At 36.9% G+C, this 17,558-nt stretch overlaps 1 protein-coding gene across 5 annotated transcripts in view; it reads right to left on the bottom strand.

Moving 5' to 3' along the window:
* The window catches only part of TBL1XR1 (TBL1X/Y related 1), a 175,771-nt gene that overhangs the window by 43,262 nt on the left and 114,951 nt on the right, over positions 1-17,558 (bottom strand). For 2 of the 5 annotated variants that reach the window (XM_082394088.1, XM_082394089.1), the window contains exons 3-4: positions 17,380-17,553; positions 68-170 (exon numbers count right to left, since the gene is read on the bottom strand). The exons of 1 other annotated variant lie outside the window; for it this stretch is intronic. In XM_082394088.1, the coding sequence (XP_082250214.1) occupies positions 68-125 (58 nt within the window). In that variant the 5' untranslated portion in view covers positions 126-170; positions 17,380-17,553. The remainder of the gene's footprint in view (positions 1-67; positions 171-17,379; positions 17,554-17,558) is intronic. 2 more of the 5 variants (XM_082394086.1, XM_082394087.1) reach the window with 1 other exon arrangement.

Here is a 17,558-nt window from a genome sequence, read left to right as displayed (position 1 = left end):
TGCATAAAAAGTTATTTTGAGAATATTAAAATAATTTGAGGCCTATTTACTTTATGAAAGTACTCACCTGACTCTTGCAAGTATCTATATACCAAGAAGTTGACCTCATCACTGCTTATACTCATCTTTATTCCCACTTAAACCATGAGGTCACAACACAGGATATAACCCTAAAAATAAAACAAAGTTAATTAAGTATTTTCTCAATAAAATATTTTAAACAAAATGTAAACAATGTTGTAAAAACCATTTGATTTTATTAAATAATGTAAAATGAAGGTTAGATATTGCCTATTAATAAGCCCTAACAAATAAAGTTACTTCCAATAATTAGTAATAGATTATACAACCAAAACACGGCTGGGTCTCTTTTTCTGCAACATATTGGCAAAAATGATTCAAAATTTACAAAAGGGCCTTTGGCATCATATTTTAATGATTATATCAAATAGCATAAAAAGTCGTTCCTTTTTTCTCCTTAACTGTAAAAAACAGTATATTTGAAGAATCAGAATATTATTTAGGAAAAGACTGATTTTAGACTACTGGATGAGGGATGAGCCATCCATGCTGGTCTTGTCTACGTAATTCAGTAGAATTTGAAGTCTCTAACTTCTCAACATCTAATCTGCAATGTTCAAGTTTCAAAAAGCTCTAGGAATATAGAAGGCAGAGAGGTTAGAGTACAGTTCTGAAAACTCAAATGATATTCTCAGAAGGAAGGAAAGACGGAAACTGAGACATAACTTAAATATGTCCTAATTATATTTATCCGTTCTCATGTCACAGAAAGGATTTAAAGAAAAGGTCAGCAAACTTTTCCTGTACAGAGCCCAACAGTAAATATGTTAGCCTTTGGCAGTCATATAGTCACTGTTACAACTACTCAATCTGCAGCTGTAGTGCAAAAGCAGAAACCATGTTCCAATAAAACAATTTAGCAACACTAAAATTTGAATTTCATCTGACATTGTTGTGTCATAAAATATTTTTCTTTTCATTTTCAGCAATTAAAAAATTTAAAAACCTTTTTTAGTTTGTGGTCCTTATAAAACGTTAGTGGGCCAGATTTGGCCCCCAGACTATAGATTCTTGGTCCCTTGTTTAAAAAAAGGATATATTGACATCTATTCAGTATAAAAGGGTATCTAATCATTGGCCTATGCTGAGTGTCCTGTCGCATCATGGATCTCTTACGATGCAGGGTTAAGAGTATATTTAAAAATCACAAATTAATAAGCACTTGAGCAGGCTACTATGTGACAGGAACTGCTACTGCTGTAAACTGTGGAAAACCTGGTGACTAAACACTCATCGAGCTTATCTCAGAAAAAAAGAAAGACAAACAAGGAGGTAATAACAATTCCCCCTTGGAAATACACAGAGGAAGCGCTAACCAAACTTAGCAGTCTGGGAATACATCTCCAGTGTTTAGACCTAAAGGACAGATAGGAGGAGAGCGAGAACATGAATATTTGGGGAGGAAGGCAAGGAACAGAAGCAATCCAGTGAGCAGCAACAGTCGGTGGAAGGGCTGGGGGAAGAAAAGGAAAGAAAACATGAAGTAAGGCTTGGGAGGGGCCTTGAAACCATCACGTAAGAGAAAATTAATGCCCTAAAAGGTTTTAAGCAGGGAGGGGGAATGACCACATTTATGTTTTAAAAAGATCATCCAGAATTCTAATACGAAGAACAGACTAGAAGGAAAGGGAGCCAAGTTAGAAGGGTGCTGGAGTAACCCAGGAGAAGACTAAAACCTGGCCTGTGGCATTAGAGCTGAAGAGAAATACTAGGATTCCAAAGATATTCAGGAAGCAGACTCAAGGGTGATTGACTGGACACAGAGTTCAGGAAAAGGGAAGAATCTTTTAGGACATCTGGATGAGTAGTACTTCATTTACTGAGATGAGAAACCGTGGAGGAAAAGTAATGACCACCTTCATGTGAAGAAAAAAAGCACCTCACCCCCGCCCCGATTTAACTCAAATACCACAATTAATCACCTGAATGTGATACACATATACATCACACTTAACAGAATGATAAAGGTAAATACTCCTATGATAACTGTGGCTCAAGACTCCTTGTCTAGATGTCCCTGTGGCACAGCAGATGATTTGTGCTCTGGAGGATATCTTGCTCTATTCTATCCTGACCCACAGTAATGTGTAATAATGTGCTCAGCACACGTAGTAGGTACTCAATAGTCAATTTCGAAAGCCTGTTGACTGAATGATTTAAAAAATAAAACCACACCACCCACTGTATCATTATAAGAAATTAAATCACAACTTGACCAATCATAGGTATCTGTTTGTCAGGGGAACAATGAGTCACTGCTTGATGAAGAGGATTTCCCAAAATGAGATTGGTTAGGTGGAATTCTAGTAAAAGACTGGTAAAGAAAACAGAGTAAGTATTCTTTTTCTCTATTACATCATTCAGTCCAATATTCAAATAATGAATAATGGCACTGAAGTACCTATGTAAAAAATTTCAACAATGCCTGGTTCCAATAAGCAAAGGTCACCAAAATGTCCCAACTTAAAGCAGTGATCGTGGGTGCTTCTGCATCACCTAATATATTCCAGGGCAAAGAAAAACACAAGTCAAAATGATATAGATTATTATCTATAAAAATTCCCATAATAAATACATATTATTGGTGGTATATTTTTTAAAGTCAACAAGAAACACTAAACATGAAGAATAGGAAAGTTCTTATCTGTTCAAATTGCTATGAATGGGTTTATTACATTGATCATGGTACCAGATTAGTTTCTGTAACCAAAAGTTACAGAACCAAATTTTTTTTTAAAGGGAAGAGGGTAAATTGTTCAAATTTCAAAAGGGTTATTCTAGCTCTAGTCCTGCTTCAGCTAGCTCTTATATTCCCGGAGAGAAAGAACATTATTGTTTTCCCTTATACCAAGTATATCCCTAGGATGGACAAAGCACTGTGCTAAGAGCTAGGAATAGATAGATGAAATAAAGTTGTCCCAAGCCTTGCACAATTGACAGTTTTTCAGTTAAGAGAAACACACAAACAAGTGTGTCCTTGAAAAGAAAAAAACAAAAACAAAAAAAAACCCCCAGCAAAGTCAATGCAATCCTGCATTAAAAGTTTCAGTCACAGTAGCAATAAAATTACATAGACTCTGTAAAGACCTGAGTTTATCCACTTTCAAAGACACATAATTCTAGAATATGCTTTCATATGAAACTGGTCTGTTTAAATTCTAACATCAAAAGGTCACCTGAAAAGAACAGGAAATTAGACAACATTTCAGAAACTAACACAACCCTGTAAAGCAATTATACTCCACTTAACAAACAAACAAACATTAAGACATTCCCTGCTTGAAAACTTCAGTATTCACTTTCAAAACACCTTAAAAACCTGTATGCCAGAGAACAAAATTAGAGAAAATGCCACCACTTCATTAATGGACTCACTATAGCTTTGCAGAACTGGTCCATTTTGATTTGTTTGTTTATACATCTATAATATGACGTAGTCTTCATCTGCCCCAGGTGAAGACCAGATACTCATACTAGCTATCACCGATTTTCAGGGTGCACATAAAAACCTTACCACTGTACTTCCTCCATCGTGGTATCTTTCAGAACAACTACCCTTAAACAAGGTCACAAAACAACAGTGAGACACTCATCCAATCTTTACCCTATACCGAAGAGGTCCAGGCCTCAATGTCACGCCTGGTAGAGGTTACTATGTGTAAAATAAGTCCTGCCCTCAAGGAGCTGATGGACTCAAACAAGATATCCAAAATAAACCAACACGTCCTAAAATCACAAAGCATTTTATTTGTATATTCTGCTGGATCATACCTATTCATCCTTAAATAGTAAATGACTGAGTTCTAAAAAAAAAAAAAAAAAAAAATTAAATACCTCTGTACTTTCCTAAGTCTCAGAAACAGCTTGTAAAATCATAAAAGCTTTTATTCGAAACTCCCATCAGTTACAGGCAATCAATTACTTAATTCAAGACCCACAGCTATATTAAAGTATCCAGAAGTAAAACCAAAAATTACAATCGAAACCAATATTTAGCCAAGTGTTTATATTTTAAAGCACACTTAATATTTTAAATGTTTAGTATGAAATATTTTACTTCAAGACTTTATAGACAATAATCTAGCAAATATTACAAAAACAGGACTGCTGATGCAATGCAGCTATGATTCCTTCAACTGAATACGTACGGCATTTTCAGCACCACAAAACTGAGTTCAGCATTCACAAACTGGATAATAACTGCTCCAAATATTAACCATCTCCTCGTTTGTTCTTCTACACATCTAGCACTGTATTCCTGCCTTTGGCCTCAAATAGGACAGATACCATATTCTTTTCTGATACCATTTCTGGAGCATACCAGGGCCCAACTATGATCCTAAATCACATTATTTTAAATTTACAAGATTGAAAAAACAGTAAAACTTATGGACAGAGAGAAAAAAAAACAATAAAGATATTCTTAAATCTCCTGCTTACAACACACTATTTAGAGGTCTGAAAACCCTCTGCATTATCCAAAGTCAAATGTACAATCAAAATTTCTTTATCCTACAAAAATAATTTAGTCCAAAATGTATAGTGGTGGCATAGTATCCCATAACAGACACATTAGTTTCACTTTTGCTTTGTTCAACATTTAGATGATTCTAAATTTTCATTATTCTAAGACTCCTATAAGAATACTTATGCTTAAAGTTGTTTTATCTTCCATTTCTTTTTGGTAGGTGTGCATTTATGAATAGTCCTCAAGATCAGGAAAAGTCCCTACAAGTAAATTACCGGACAAAGGGAATAGCTAAATAGCTATTGTGATTCTTAATGAATACCAACAAATTAGATCCACTCAAAAGACAGCCAATTCAGGACCCCTCAAGCTGAAACATTAGGAAAATGTTCAACTTAACCAATAATAAACAACAACAGCAACAACAAGAACATGTTGGCCATAACATTAGCAAACATTTAAAAATAATACTCAATATTATCAAGATTGGTGACAAAAGAGAAACTGTATCTTTAAATACAGTATCTACAACTAGTGGCCATAGCTGTTTAATAGTTGAAAAAAAGAGCAACAATATTAAAAGTTGCTAAAAGAACTCTGATGTTAAAATAACAGTTGTTTTAATATTGACAAATAATTATCAAACAATGTAACCCTGGACATGTTGGGATACCCTTCCAAATAAACATTAATGACCCACAGGGGCCCAAGGTGATTGATACGTGGGGAGTCCATCTAGCAGAAAGGATGACTCAGGCTTCTCTGGAACTCAGCAGCTGAGACATGGGGTGACCACAATTAGCAAGATGAAGAAAACTGTGGCTTGCCTCTTGTAGCATTCACTGACACTATCTGCGAAAGACAATACTACTTTACTACTACTGCCTTCCATTTGGAGACCTATTCCATTCTCAGCCCTGTGGTTTAAATGGGATGGACCTCCTGGTCCAAAGGAAGGCATTTATTTGCTTAAGCCAACCAGCAAATCATATCTTTGGTTTAGGGCTGACATTCCTCCTCCACAGACTCACAGCATACCCCACGTGTCCCAACTCAATCACTCCCAGTAAGTGAAACACGAGAAGACGTGTGCTGGTTTCTATGAAAGTCAACCTCCTCCCTTCACAGGAGTGGGCAGGCAACAAGGGCACTCTGTGAAGCCTGGGATGAATGTGCATCACTGAGGTTAGAACAGAGCTATCAGAGAGAAAGAGAAGGAGGGCAGAGCAGAGACAAGAGAAACTGTGTCCTTGATGACATTAAACATCTATTGTGCAACTGGATCAAATACTATCTGAAGTTAATTTATCACAGTATTTTGGTTGAAGAAGTCAAAAATGAATTTTATTGTATAATCCAGTGAAATTTGTCAGTTGCAACCTAAAGAGAGCAGACAACCCAAGAAATGTTTTAAAACAAGAAAGTGACTAAAGTCAGTGATAGACTATATTTGGAGAGATAAGGAGTGGGGAGGGGGGTGGGAATCCAAAAATTCCCAGTTGTTTCCAGACTAGAAAGTGGAAAGACTTACCTAGAGAAACGGGCCGCCGAGAGAGCACAGGCCTCTGGGGAGTCACACTTTACATGTGTTAAACTAGAGGTAAAACAGGACATCCCAGCAGAAATGCTCCAGAGTATAATACTACAATTCACTGCTCAGGGAAAGCGGTACCTCTGGTTCCGTTCCCTTCATACAGGAAGGTCAAACTTCCAGTTACTTATATTACTTTGGGGTGACAAACCAACCCAAACAAATGCTGACTAGATACATTTGTGAGGATGGGGCAATGACAAGTGAAAAGTAAACACTACAATGGTGATGAATTAACAAAGCCTATGGGGGGAAAATGCACTAAAGCACTACTTTTCTGACAGATCTATTTTATTCACTCGTTTAAAACTGGATGAGCACTTCCAATGTGTAAGGCACTATGACAGGTGCTAGAGCCATGGCTACCCAATGCCAGGACCAGATCTTGTTGGGAAGACAGAGAACAAATAACTCCAACTTAGGTAAGAAAAACTACAGAAAATTATGATAGCATACACCCTGAGGCTGGGGGTGCAGACAGGTGAAGGATGTAAAATGTGGGTGGCTTACAGGTTTCTGTAATAGGCACAGTGTTGGAAGAACTAATTTTCCTTTTAATTCAAAATGTCTGGAGCACACCAAGTTGCCTTTGCTCCCATCTGTGTGTACACTGCTTCTCATTAATTTGATAAGGAAAATGAAACAGGAGACTATTTGCATTTATTGAGTAGCTGCTACATGCTATGTATGGGGCTAGGTCACATACACATTATATAATTTCCTCTTCAGTATTATCTTCCTCATTTTAATGCAAGAGCACCGACACATGAGAATTACATTTCTACATACAGATCTGGGCATTCAGAAATGTTACTCAAATACTATACTGACTTTCCTCAGAGAAGAAAAAAAAAAGTATGGAATGTATAATGTAAAAGAATGTAATAACTATAAAAAGAATCAAAATTCTCAGCACTAGGAGGCCCTAGGAAGTTGCTAATTCCAAGCCATGACATACGTTGCCAAGGATAAATGTACAGCACAGGTTATCACTACACCCCTTACATGGACCTTGATATGACTGGCAGTCCTAAATGGTCAGCCACCACTACAGTCACAAACAAACTGCTTATAATACCTGCTAAATAACAGCTTCTAAACTCACAAAGAATCATGTATCAAAATTTGTTGGATATTAATTCTCAATCTGCCTGTGAAGTAAAGTAACAGTTCATCCACTGCCACGCTATCTCAATGGGTTATCATATGAAATTGTCAAATTGTCTTGTTAAAACCACGACACACTGCAAAAATACCAAACTAGGACAACTAACAACAACAACAACAAAACAAAGTGTATGGAAGGGAAATGAAATAGAGGAAAGAAATTAAATCAATTTATCCATTAGCAAAGTCATTGGTGGTTATTACCATCTCACGGCTGAATTGTGTCCCTCTAGAATTCATACGCTGAAGCCCAACCTCCAGTATCTTAGAATTTGACTTTATTTGGAGATGGGGTCTTTAAAGAGGTGATTATGTTAAAATGAAGCCATTAGGGTAAACCTTTAATAATGTGACTATAACTCAACGTGACTAGTGTCCTTTTAAGAGGAGGAAGAGACACGAGGAATGCATGTGCACAGAGGAAAGACCCTGTGAGGAGGCAAGGAGAAGGCGGCCACCTGCAAGTCAAGGAGAGGCTTCAGGAGACACCAAACCTGCCGGCACCTTCATCTTGGACGTCCAGCTTCCAGAACTGGGAGGAAATAAAATTCTGTTGTTTTATAAGCCACTCAGTCTGGGGTATTGTGTTATGGTAGCCCTAGCAAACTGATAACATACCCATCATCCCAAATTCTGTAAAACTCTGATCATTCATTGGAGAACTTTAAAATTATCAACGTTAAGTTCACGATTGCTAGGCTCTGCCTTTCTGAAAATTTGCCTCTGTCTTTAGGAACCTATCCTGTCCTGTAATTGTCAAAGACGACGACATTAACAGGATACATTAACACTTCATAATCCTCTTCCCCGAAGTACCAGCTTGTCTCCCCCACTCCCCATGCAACACTCTCATGAACAGCACAAAAAAAATGCATTATGCTTCATTTCCCACTACATTAAAAACAGTAATTAAAATCCTACTAATGTTAGGTAATAACACTTTTGTGTACATACACATATAAAATATGGTACAATGAAGGAAGGTGTATTCTGAGACTTAGTTCTGAAGTCTTTGGCAATATAGCTTAAAATGTGTATAAAGTACATTCTCAACTTCTGCAACGCTAAATTTTAAAAGATTTCACAAAATTGTATTAGACTAAATGAAATCATGTTTACAAAACTTACTTTTGTAAATTGTAAAATGCAACAAATCGGGATTTAGAAACACATAATCTCAAGAAAAAAAAAACATTACGCTCTAACTGAAATATGTATTTCAGCTTATTTTAATACTAACCAAATTTAAAACAAAATATAAAACCCAGTACAATAAAACCAAATTATTTGACTGATTTCTTAAAGCATTAATGACAACAACAGCAGACATACATTTTATAGAGCATTAGCCCTGGACTACAATCATGGTTTATTTTTTAACACAGGCATACCTCGTTTTATTGTCCTTAAGTGTTTGTTTGTTTTTTTTTTTACAAATTGAAGGCTTGTGACAACCCTGCATTGTCAAAATGACGGTAATTATTAGCAATAAAGTATTTTTTAAATTAAGGTATATATCTGTTAAGACATAATGCTATTATCACACACTTAATGGACTAAGGTATTGTATAAATGTAACTTTTATATGCACTGGGAAACCAAAAATATTCATGTGACTCGTTTTATTGTAGTGGTCTGACCGAACCTGCAGTATCTCTGAAGTATGGCTGTAAGTTGTAGGCAATTTTTGTGCCGTTAGAGTTTTTTCTTTTGGTTGTTGTTGCTTTGTTTGTTTTGTTATCAGATTAACGGTCAACAAAGTTGGTGAATCTTAAGAATTTAAAGCATAACTGAGAAGGGATAAACTTCTAAATTGCTTTTCCTTTCCTTTTCCATTGGAATCCAGAGCTCTTGTGTAAATTAAAGATAACATGAGAGAGAAGTAAGATCTCAGGTATCCTGTATGATTTTAGACAAATCTTCTGGGCCTGTTTCCTCATCTAGAAAATGAGGAAAGTGAAGCAGATAGTAGTCTCTTTCACTTTTAAACTTCAATGATTTGAGTCAGTACAAGTACACAGAGTATGACACGTAAATCTTGCAGGCTAAGAGAGAGTACCAGATCACATAGTGATTTTTAATAAAGCATTTTTTAATAGGCTTACAAGTGCATGAGAGGATTTTTAAAACTGTCAGACCTCAGATGGACATCTCCAGGAATTAGGAAAAGGGAAAATAAATGAGTCCACCTCATTAAGAAATATTTAAGAACTTATTATGCATAATGCTTATTAGGACCAGCTATCCTTTATAAATACTGACTTATATAAAAGCATAGGCAAAAGGTATATCAAACCAATTTTTCATTAGCAACTGAGACTTCTAATGTCAATCATTCGATTCAACTGTGATCTATACCAGGGGTTTACAAACTTCGGCCTGTGTGTAAATTCCAACCCATCACCCATTTTTGTTTAGCCCACAATACCCTGTGGTTTTCACAAAACAATGAACTGTTTTTACAGAACATGTGTCGTTGATTTGATGATAGGGAACACTAACTTTGAATCCCAATTAAGCAATTTTAAGAGTCTCAGCAAAGCTCTCTAGACTGAGAAGAGTAAACTAGCATGCATTATGTGATGAGTCAACTTTAAAGTTCAACCGACATTCGCTACAGCTCTTCCTTTTCATACCCAAAAAGCCTCTGATGAGCTGCTTCATGGTCCACAAGTGTGGACTTCAACTTCCCAAACGTATAAAAAAGTGGTTGTTCACACAGATGTCTTCTAAAATCCCTTTAAAATATAAAACTATATGATTCAAGGATGGACTCAATAAACATGTGTTAAATGACTGAATAAATTATAGTCAAGGTATGCTGACAGGGGAATAAAGAAGGACAAGAAATTAAAACACTAAGGAAACAGAAGATAGGTCATAGTTCTGGTCTATCTTTTTCAACTATTGAGCAGTAATTAGTCATTCCCAGTCAGTCTGGGAAGGAAAAGTCTAGAAATTAAAGTCAGGTAAGAAAATAAAAATCAAGACCCTAGTCCCCTCCCACTAGCAAGAGAAGCTCTGAGTTTGCGGGAATGGGAACCAATATAAGAGTGGTAACAGGATTTTCTCAGTTTAAAAACTTACTATTCTGGCTTTGGAACAGAAATGTTACAAGGATCCGGTAAGACTGGAATGCAGCTAAAACTTTAAGACGACAGTCACCTGAATGAATGGAAACTTGGCTTAAAACTGAGATATCGCGGGCAAAATAAACAGAATAAGGTACCAGGTGTAACAAACTCATAGAGTTGTAAACAAATACTACCTATAACAGTATTTATGAAACAATTTATTGAATAAGGAATAGATATTCTTTGGTTCCTCAAAAGAAAAAAAGACTAAGTAGATAAAACTAAGACTACTAAGCCCTAAGTGAATCAAAACAAGTGTCCACGGACTGGTTATACTGATACGTGGTAAATTCTTCGGGAGAACAGTAGTAAAAATGTGCAGAAGATTGTTCTGGTAGCAGAGATGTATGATTAATATAGATCAGGTGTCCAAGTATGGGAAAAAAATGTAAAGAGATCACATTCATCCCAATGGGCAATACATGCTTGCTCAAATCAAGAGAAGATGACGTAAAACCAAGTTTAAAACTCAGGAGATTGATACACACACACCCCTCACAACACACACACAACCCAGCTATGAGTAAATCTTGAAGACAAAAGGCAAAAGAAAATGGAGTAGAAATTGCTGATACATATGAATTGAGGTAGGCTTCCAAAGTTTTATTGAAAAAGGTGGAGTGAGAAGGGATTCCACCATGAAAACCTCATAGGTCAATTTCACAGGGTAAGAGAATATAGTAGAACTATCCTATAAGATTTTCTGTTTAAAAAACAGACAGACAAAAAACACAACATAGAAACAAATCAAGTACATCACTCCATAACCACACGGGGAGAAGGGTCTCCCATGTCCATCCTTTGTAAGTACTCTACCTAGTCAGGTTATATAGACTTTCTAACTGCAAAGACAGACTTTTAATAGTATCTCATTAAAAGATGCTTCTTTCTGTTTCATAGTACACGTACTTCAACGGCTAACACTATTCAAAGTGCTCAAAACTAATACCCAGATTCATTATCTTTGTCATGCCTATGACAAAGTTTGATTATTTTATTTAGTATAGAAGTGAGGTCTGTAGACCCCTGGGGTCCCAAGACTTTTTAAGGGGTCCTAAAGATCAAAATTATTTTTACAGTAATATAAAATACTGTTATAAAATAATATGCCTTTTTCATTGAATTGATATTTACACTGATATTACAAACCAATAGTTGGTAAAACTGCTCACACCTTAGTAGGAAAAAAGGCACTAACACCTTACAGTATATTAGCAGTCATTATACTATTCACCACCAGGCACTTAAAAAAAAACTCACAAAAATTCTTCACTGAGAGGTTCCTTGATGAAGGAGGAAAAACACTTTAATTTTATTAAAATCTTAACCCTGAAATACACCTTTTCAATATCGTCTGTAACAAGAAGTACACATACAGTATTTCTGTTGCATACTAAAATGATGGTTGTCTCAAAGAAAAGCACTGTGAAAATGTCTGAATTGCAAGCTGAACTAGCTACTTTTTTCATGGAACACCATTCTTACTTCAAACAACTCACAAAGTATGGTTTTTCAGATTGAGAATTTGGCAGACATTTTCTTGCAAATAAACAAAGTGAAACTGTCACTTTTAAGAAAACAACTAACAATATTTGTTGGCAAGAATAAAACTTAAGCTTTTAAGAGATAATTAGGATTTGGAAAATTTATCAGCCACCATGAGCTTGAGAGCTTCCTGATACTACTCCAAAATTTCTGTGATGAGATCAGTGGGGATGTTAATGACTCTGGTTTTTTCTATTGTGTAACGAACATTTGGAAGATCTGTATAACTCGGTGAACAAATATTTTCCCAATGACTAGCATAAGATTATGCATGAGGAAAACAATCCATTCAAAGTTCAAGAGAGACTAATGGATTTTGATATAACAGAATACAAAAAGTTCATTGATACAATTTCAGAACTTGCACTGCAACTAACCCTTAAGAAACTATCCACTTGTTGAGATTTGGTGTAGTAGCAAAGAAGAATATCCAAATTTATTTGAAAAATGAATTTTTATTTTGATTAAAAAGATTTACATCTATCTATCTTTGAAAGGCCATTTTCCCCATAAATTTCCACTGTAACAATGTATCTCAACATGTGAATGCAGAAGCAGATGTGAGAACCCAGATGTCTTCTATTAAACCAGAGATTAACAGAGACTTTCAAAAATTTAAAACAACACCACTCTTCTCATGGAAATTTTTTGTCTTGGAAATTATTTTCCATAAAACATATTATGTGTGTTAACATGTTATAGATGGGTTTGTTACTGTTATGTTAAAATGCATTAGTACTATAAAACTTCACAGTGTTAATTTCTGATGCAGCATATATTGATAGCTATAACCCATTTAAAGAAAATTTTTCTAGAGTCATTAATAAATTAAGAATGTAATGAGGTACTATGTCTAAAATGTTTGAAACCTGCTAGTATAAAAATTGATTCCCTCTTGGCAATACTGGTGCTAATGTTTTCTGGAAATATTCAAGAGTTTCCCTGGGGAAATAGACCTCTTATGCCACAATATTGTTCATACTATAATATGACCTAAATCATGACTGGTATGATTTCTGTTATGTTCATATTGGAATTACATTAGGTATCCTGTAAATTTATACCTAATAAACAGAAAAGGTACTTAAAAGCCATAAACATCTTCATGTAAAAGTTCTAGTTTTGATAAAACATATGGAATCTATTAACTAAAATAGGGAGGAGTGAAAATTATACATTTTCTGAGACTACACCTCTAAGTGAACTTCTTTCCAGATACACCCGCTTGTGCGTAAATTTCAATAACTTGACTGAAATTCAGTTTCTCTCTCCTTCATTCAACAAACATTTACTGAGTGCTAATATAAGCCTGGCACTGTTCTAGGCCCTGAATGCTGCAATAATACAGAAATCTATTAATACAAAGAATGATACTGTACAGAATAGTCTTCACAGCCAAATTCCAGGCTGCATCCCATGTTTTTATCAAATTCTTTCACAAAAAGCTGTGAAACGGTGTGGAGGCTCTGGTAAAGGAGCACTGCCCCCGTGACAGTTCCTCCTCCAATGGTGTGGATTCCCACTATCCTGCATGTCTGCCCAGCCTCACATCTGTGTTAAGTGGTAGGTTCCAAAGGGCTTCAATCCCTTCCCCAACAACTGAAACATGAAGCTGGTCTCTGTCTTGCAGCCTTCCTTTCCTAAAGAGAATACATTCAAGACTACAAACAATGGCAGCCTTCTTCACCATATACATGGAAACAAATAATGCAGGGCCTTGGCACTACAGAATCGATTAAATCATATACTCAATTGGTTAGCTACTTGAGAAATAAAAGGAGACAGCTAGCTGAGTAACAAATTTGCAATTCTTTATAGTCAGATTTCCAGGCTATACATGGTACAAATTCCATACCTGCCTCTCTGCACTGTGAGGACATGAAAGAAAGACGCAGAGGAGATGTGGGGAGTGGAGATCCAGGGAACAGAGGCACGTCTGTGTTTAATAATGGCAAGTAACTAACCCACACTCATTTTGCTACTCCTAACCATATCAATAACTGCCGTGGATATATTAGAAGAAATTCAAGCCTAAGCTAATCGGGTTTCCCTTCTTTTTGAAATTGTATATAAGCCATTACCACCCTTTTGCCAGGTAGAGAAACCTAGGCCCAGGCAGAATTGCTGGGTAAACACAGCTGTCCCCAGGATCTCCCATCATCCTTTCCCCAGACCAGTCTCCTTTCCGAGCACTCTAATACTTAGCACTCCAGTACTTAGCACTACTCCACCAATGAAACTCTCTGCCTTGGCCAACTCCCTCCAGCTTCCCCCTGAGCCCCACCCCCTCTGACCCCTTACAATCTAAAACCAGCTGAGCCCCTGCCCTCCTCAATCGGTAGTTGTACTCTAGGTTTTTTACACTAGGTCCCCAACCAACACAGCCAACAAATACATTTCCTCCCTTAAAGTCAGGTAGATGACAAGCTTAACAATCTGATGTAACAAAATGTTAATGAATAATAATGGCTTGATGTCCTGCTTTCCAAGGAACTTATAACAAATGCATAAATTACATTACCTTAACTCAGTGTTTCTCAAATTTGAGTAATACCAAGCACCTTCTATAAGAAAACAAAGTAACACACTAGTCCCAAGAGTTGGTTTGTATATTTTATTATGTTACTAAAATCTAAGTATAAATAGAAACACTAGGCATGGTCCTTATCTGAAAGCACTTCCAACTATAAAATGAAAAAAAAAAACTACCTATCAATAGCAAGGTACTGGGCTTCCCTGGTGGCACAGTGGTTAAGAACCCACCTGCCAATACAGGGGACACACATTCAAGCCCTGGTCCGGGAAGATCCCACATGCCACAGAGCAACTAAGCCCGTGCGTCACAACTACTGAGCACCTGCGCTCTAGAGCCCGCGAGCCACTACTGAAGCCCGTGCACCTAGAGCCCGTGCTCTGCAACAAGAGAAGCCACTGCAATAAGAAGCCTGCGCACCGCAACGAAGAGTAGCCCCCGCTCACTGCAACTAGAGAAAGCCCACGCACAGCAACAAAGGCCCAACTCAGCCAAAATTTAAAAAGATAATTAAAAAAAAAAAAATACCAAGGTACTTTATGTACAATGTCTACTATGGGATTAAAATAAACACAAATGGTCTTACTTTGTTACAAAGTGGCCACCCGGATGATCTAAAATGTGTTATGTATATTATTTTTAGACTATCACATGGACAAAAAATTTTTTAATTTCTCATGGAGAAATTACTAACCCAGAATATATCTATAGATGTTGGATGTTACTCACTTTGTGATCTAACAACGTGAAAAAAAATGATATACAGTGGGAGACCTGAAGACAAAAAGAAATGTTTGAGAAGGTGGATGTTTTCAGGTCCTTCAATTTATCATTCCTAATATAATCTTGTAGGAAATGGTCAATAATGATTTGAAAAATTATACTACTTGTATAATTCATGAAATGCAAGTCTATTTCAACAGAAATGTAAGTTAGTTTTTCATTTACTTGCAACTTATGTTAACACTAACATAATTCAACCTTCAAAAGCAGATATACATACATGACAGAAATTTTTAAAATGTATTTGGTGTTTTAATACAAATAGACATCTTAGAACAACTTTATAAATAATTCATCGTATATGAAGATGAATATAATCACATGCCTAACCAGCTGGCAAGAACAGAATAGAATACAACATTAAAAAAAAATCATGGGGCTTCCCTGGTGGCGCAGTGGTTGAGAATCTGCCTGTCAATGCAGGGGACACGGGTTCGAGCCCTGGTCTGGGAAGATCCCACATGCCACGGAGCAACTGGGCCCGTGAGCCACAATTACTGAGCCTGCGCGTCTGGAGCCTGTGCTCCGCAACAAGAGAGGCCGCGATGGTGAGAGGCCCACGCATCGCGATGAAGAGTGGTCCCCACTTGCCGCAACTAGAGAAAGCCCTCGCACAGAAACGAAGACTCAACACAGTCATAAATAAATAAATAAATAAATAATATAAATAAAAGAACGTGAATTTCTTTAAAAAAAAAAAATCATGATAGGCCAAGGCACAAACGAATTTGATGGGGGGAGGGGGAAGTGTATTACTTAGAGGCTAATCAAAACTAAATGAACACAAAACTGCATGCGTAGAGGGAGCTGGGAGAATATCTGACTAAGCTAGAAGGTTTAGCCCCATGGTTCTTCAAAATTTGCTGCACATTAAATCATCTGGGGGACTTTTAAAAAGCCTGCTGTCCATGTAGCATCCCATACTAATTAAACCACAATCTCTGGAGATGGGAGCCAGATAGCAATATTTTTAAAAGATTTCCAGGTGAATACAGGGCAGAGCAAAGTTTTCGAAGTCCTTGTTTACCCAACTGAAAGCATTCTGATAATTTGTGCAAAATGTGATGACTTAAGAGAAGCAGCTCTTCAGACCACACACAAAGTACTTTCAAAATCCATGTGTGTCCTTCTGTATGAGTTTCCCAGGGTGGCCATAACAAAGTGCCACAAACTGGGTAGCTTAAAACAACAGAAATTTATTGTCTTAGTTGTAGAGGCTAGAAGTGTGAAATCAAGCTGTTGGCAGGGCCATGCACTCTCCAATGCCTCTAGAGGAAGATCTTCCCTTGCCTCTTCCAGTTTTGGGTAGTAGCCCCAAGTATTCCTTGACCTGTGGCAACCCAATCCCTGTCTCCATCTTCGCATGGCCATCTTCCCACTGTGTCTGTGTCTTCACATACCACACACCGTTCTCCTAGGTGCGTGTTCATATTTCCCTCTTTTTATAAGAACATCAGTCACAGTGGAAAAAGGACCACTCATCTTAATTACATCTGCAAAAACCTTATTTCCAGATAAGGTCACATTCACAAGTACCAGGGGTTACAACTTCAACATATCTTTGAGGGGACATAATTCAACTCATACACTTAACTTTCAAAACTCCCCTAACAAATCAACTATAAAATTTAGTGGTATGCAGTTAAACAAAGAACTCCAGCTTAGAGAGAACTAACTCAACTATGCTGCACCTTTTCAGAGCTTGAAAGGACAACAGATTTGAAGGTACTTTAAACAGAGCATCCATCCTTTTGCATGTCCTCAGCAGCAAACTACTCCATTATTAAACTATAAAGGTTAAAAGAATAAACTACCCTCAAGCTAGTTTCTTCTAGCCTTGACTGCCAAACTTCTATTCTAAGGCACACCTTTAGCAAAGTCCAAAATTCTTTAGCCTGACAATAAAGTCCCTTCTGATATAGTAATCTAAAGGTATAGCTTATATTTCTTCCAATGCCCTTACAATCAAGCCAAACTGGACAGCATTGTCAAACTACATCACTGTACTAGTTTCCTAGGGCTGCCATAACAAAGTACCACAGATAAGGTGGCTTACAGCAGAAATTTATTGCCTTACAGTTTTGGAAGTCAGAAGTCCAAACATCAAGGTGTTGGCAGGGCTCCTTCTGAAGGTGCTGAGTAAGGATCTCTCCTAGCTTCCTTGGCTCCTGGATGCATTACTCTAGCCACCTTGCCATATCTCCCTGTGGCTCTTCACACTGTTTTTCCTCTGTGTCTGTGTCCAAATTTCCTATT

The sequence above is a fragment of the Balaenoptera borealis genome, assembly GCF_965194805.1.
Source record: "Balaenoptera borealis genome assembly, chromosome: 5".
Lineage (NCBI taxonomy): Eukaryota > Metazoa > Chordata > Mammalia > Artiodactyla > Balaenopteridae > Balaenoptera > Balaenoptera borealis.
This window is presented reverse-complemented; position numbering and strand designations above follow the sequence as displayed.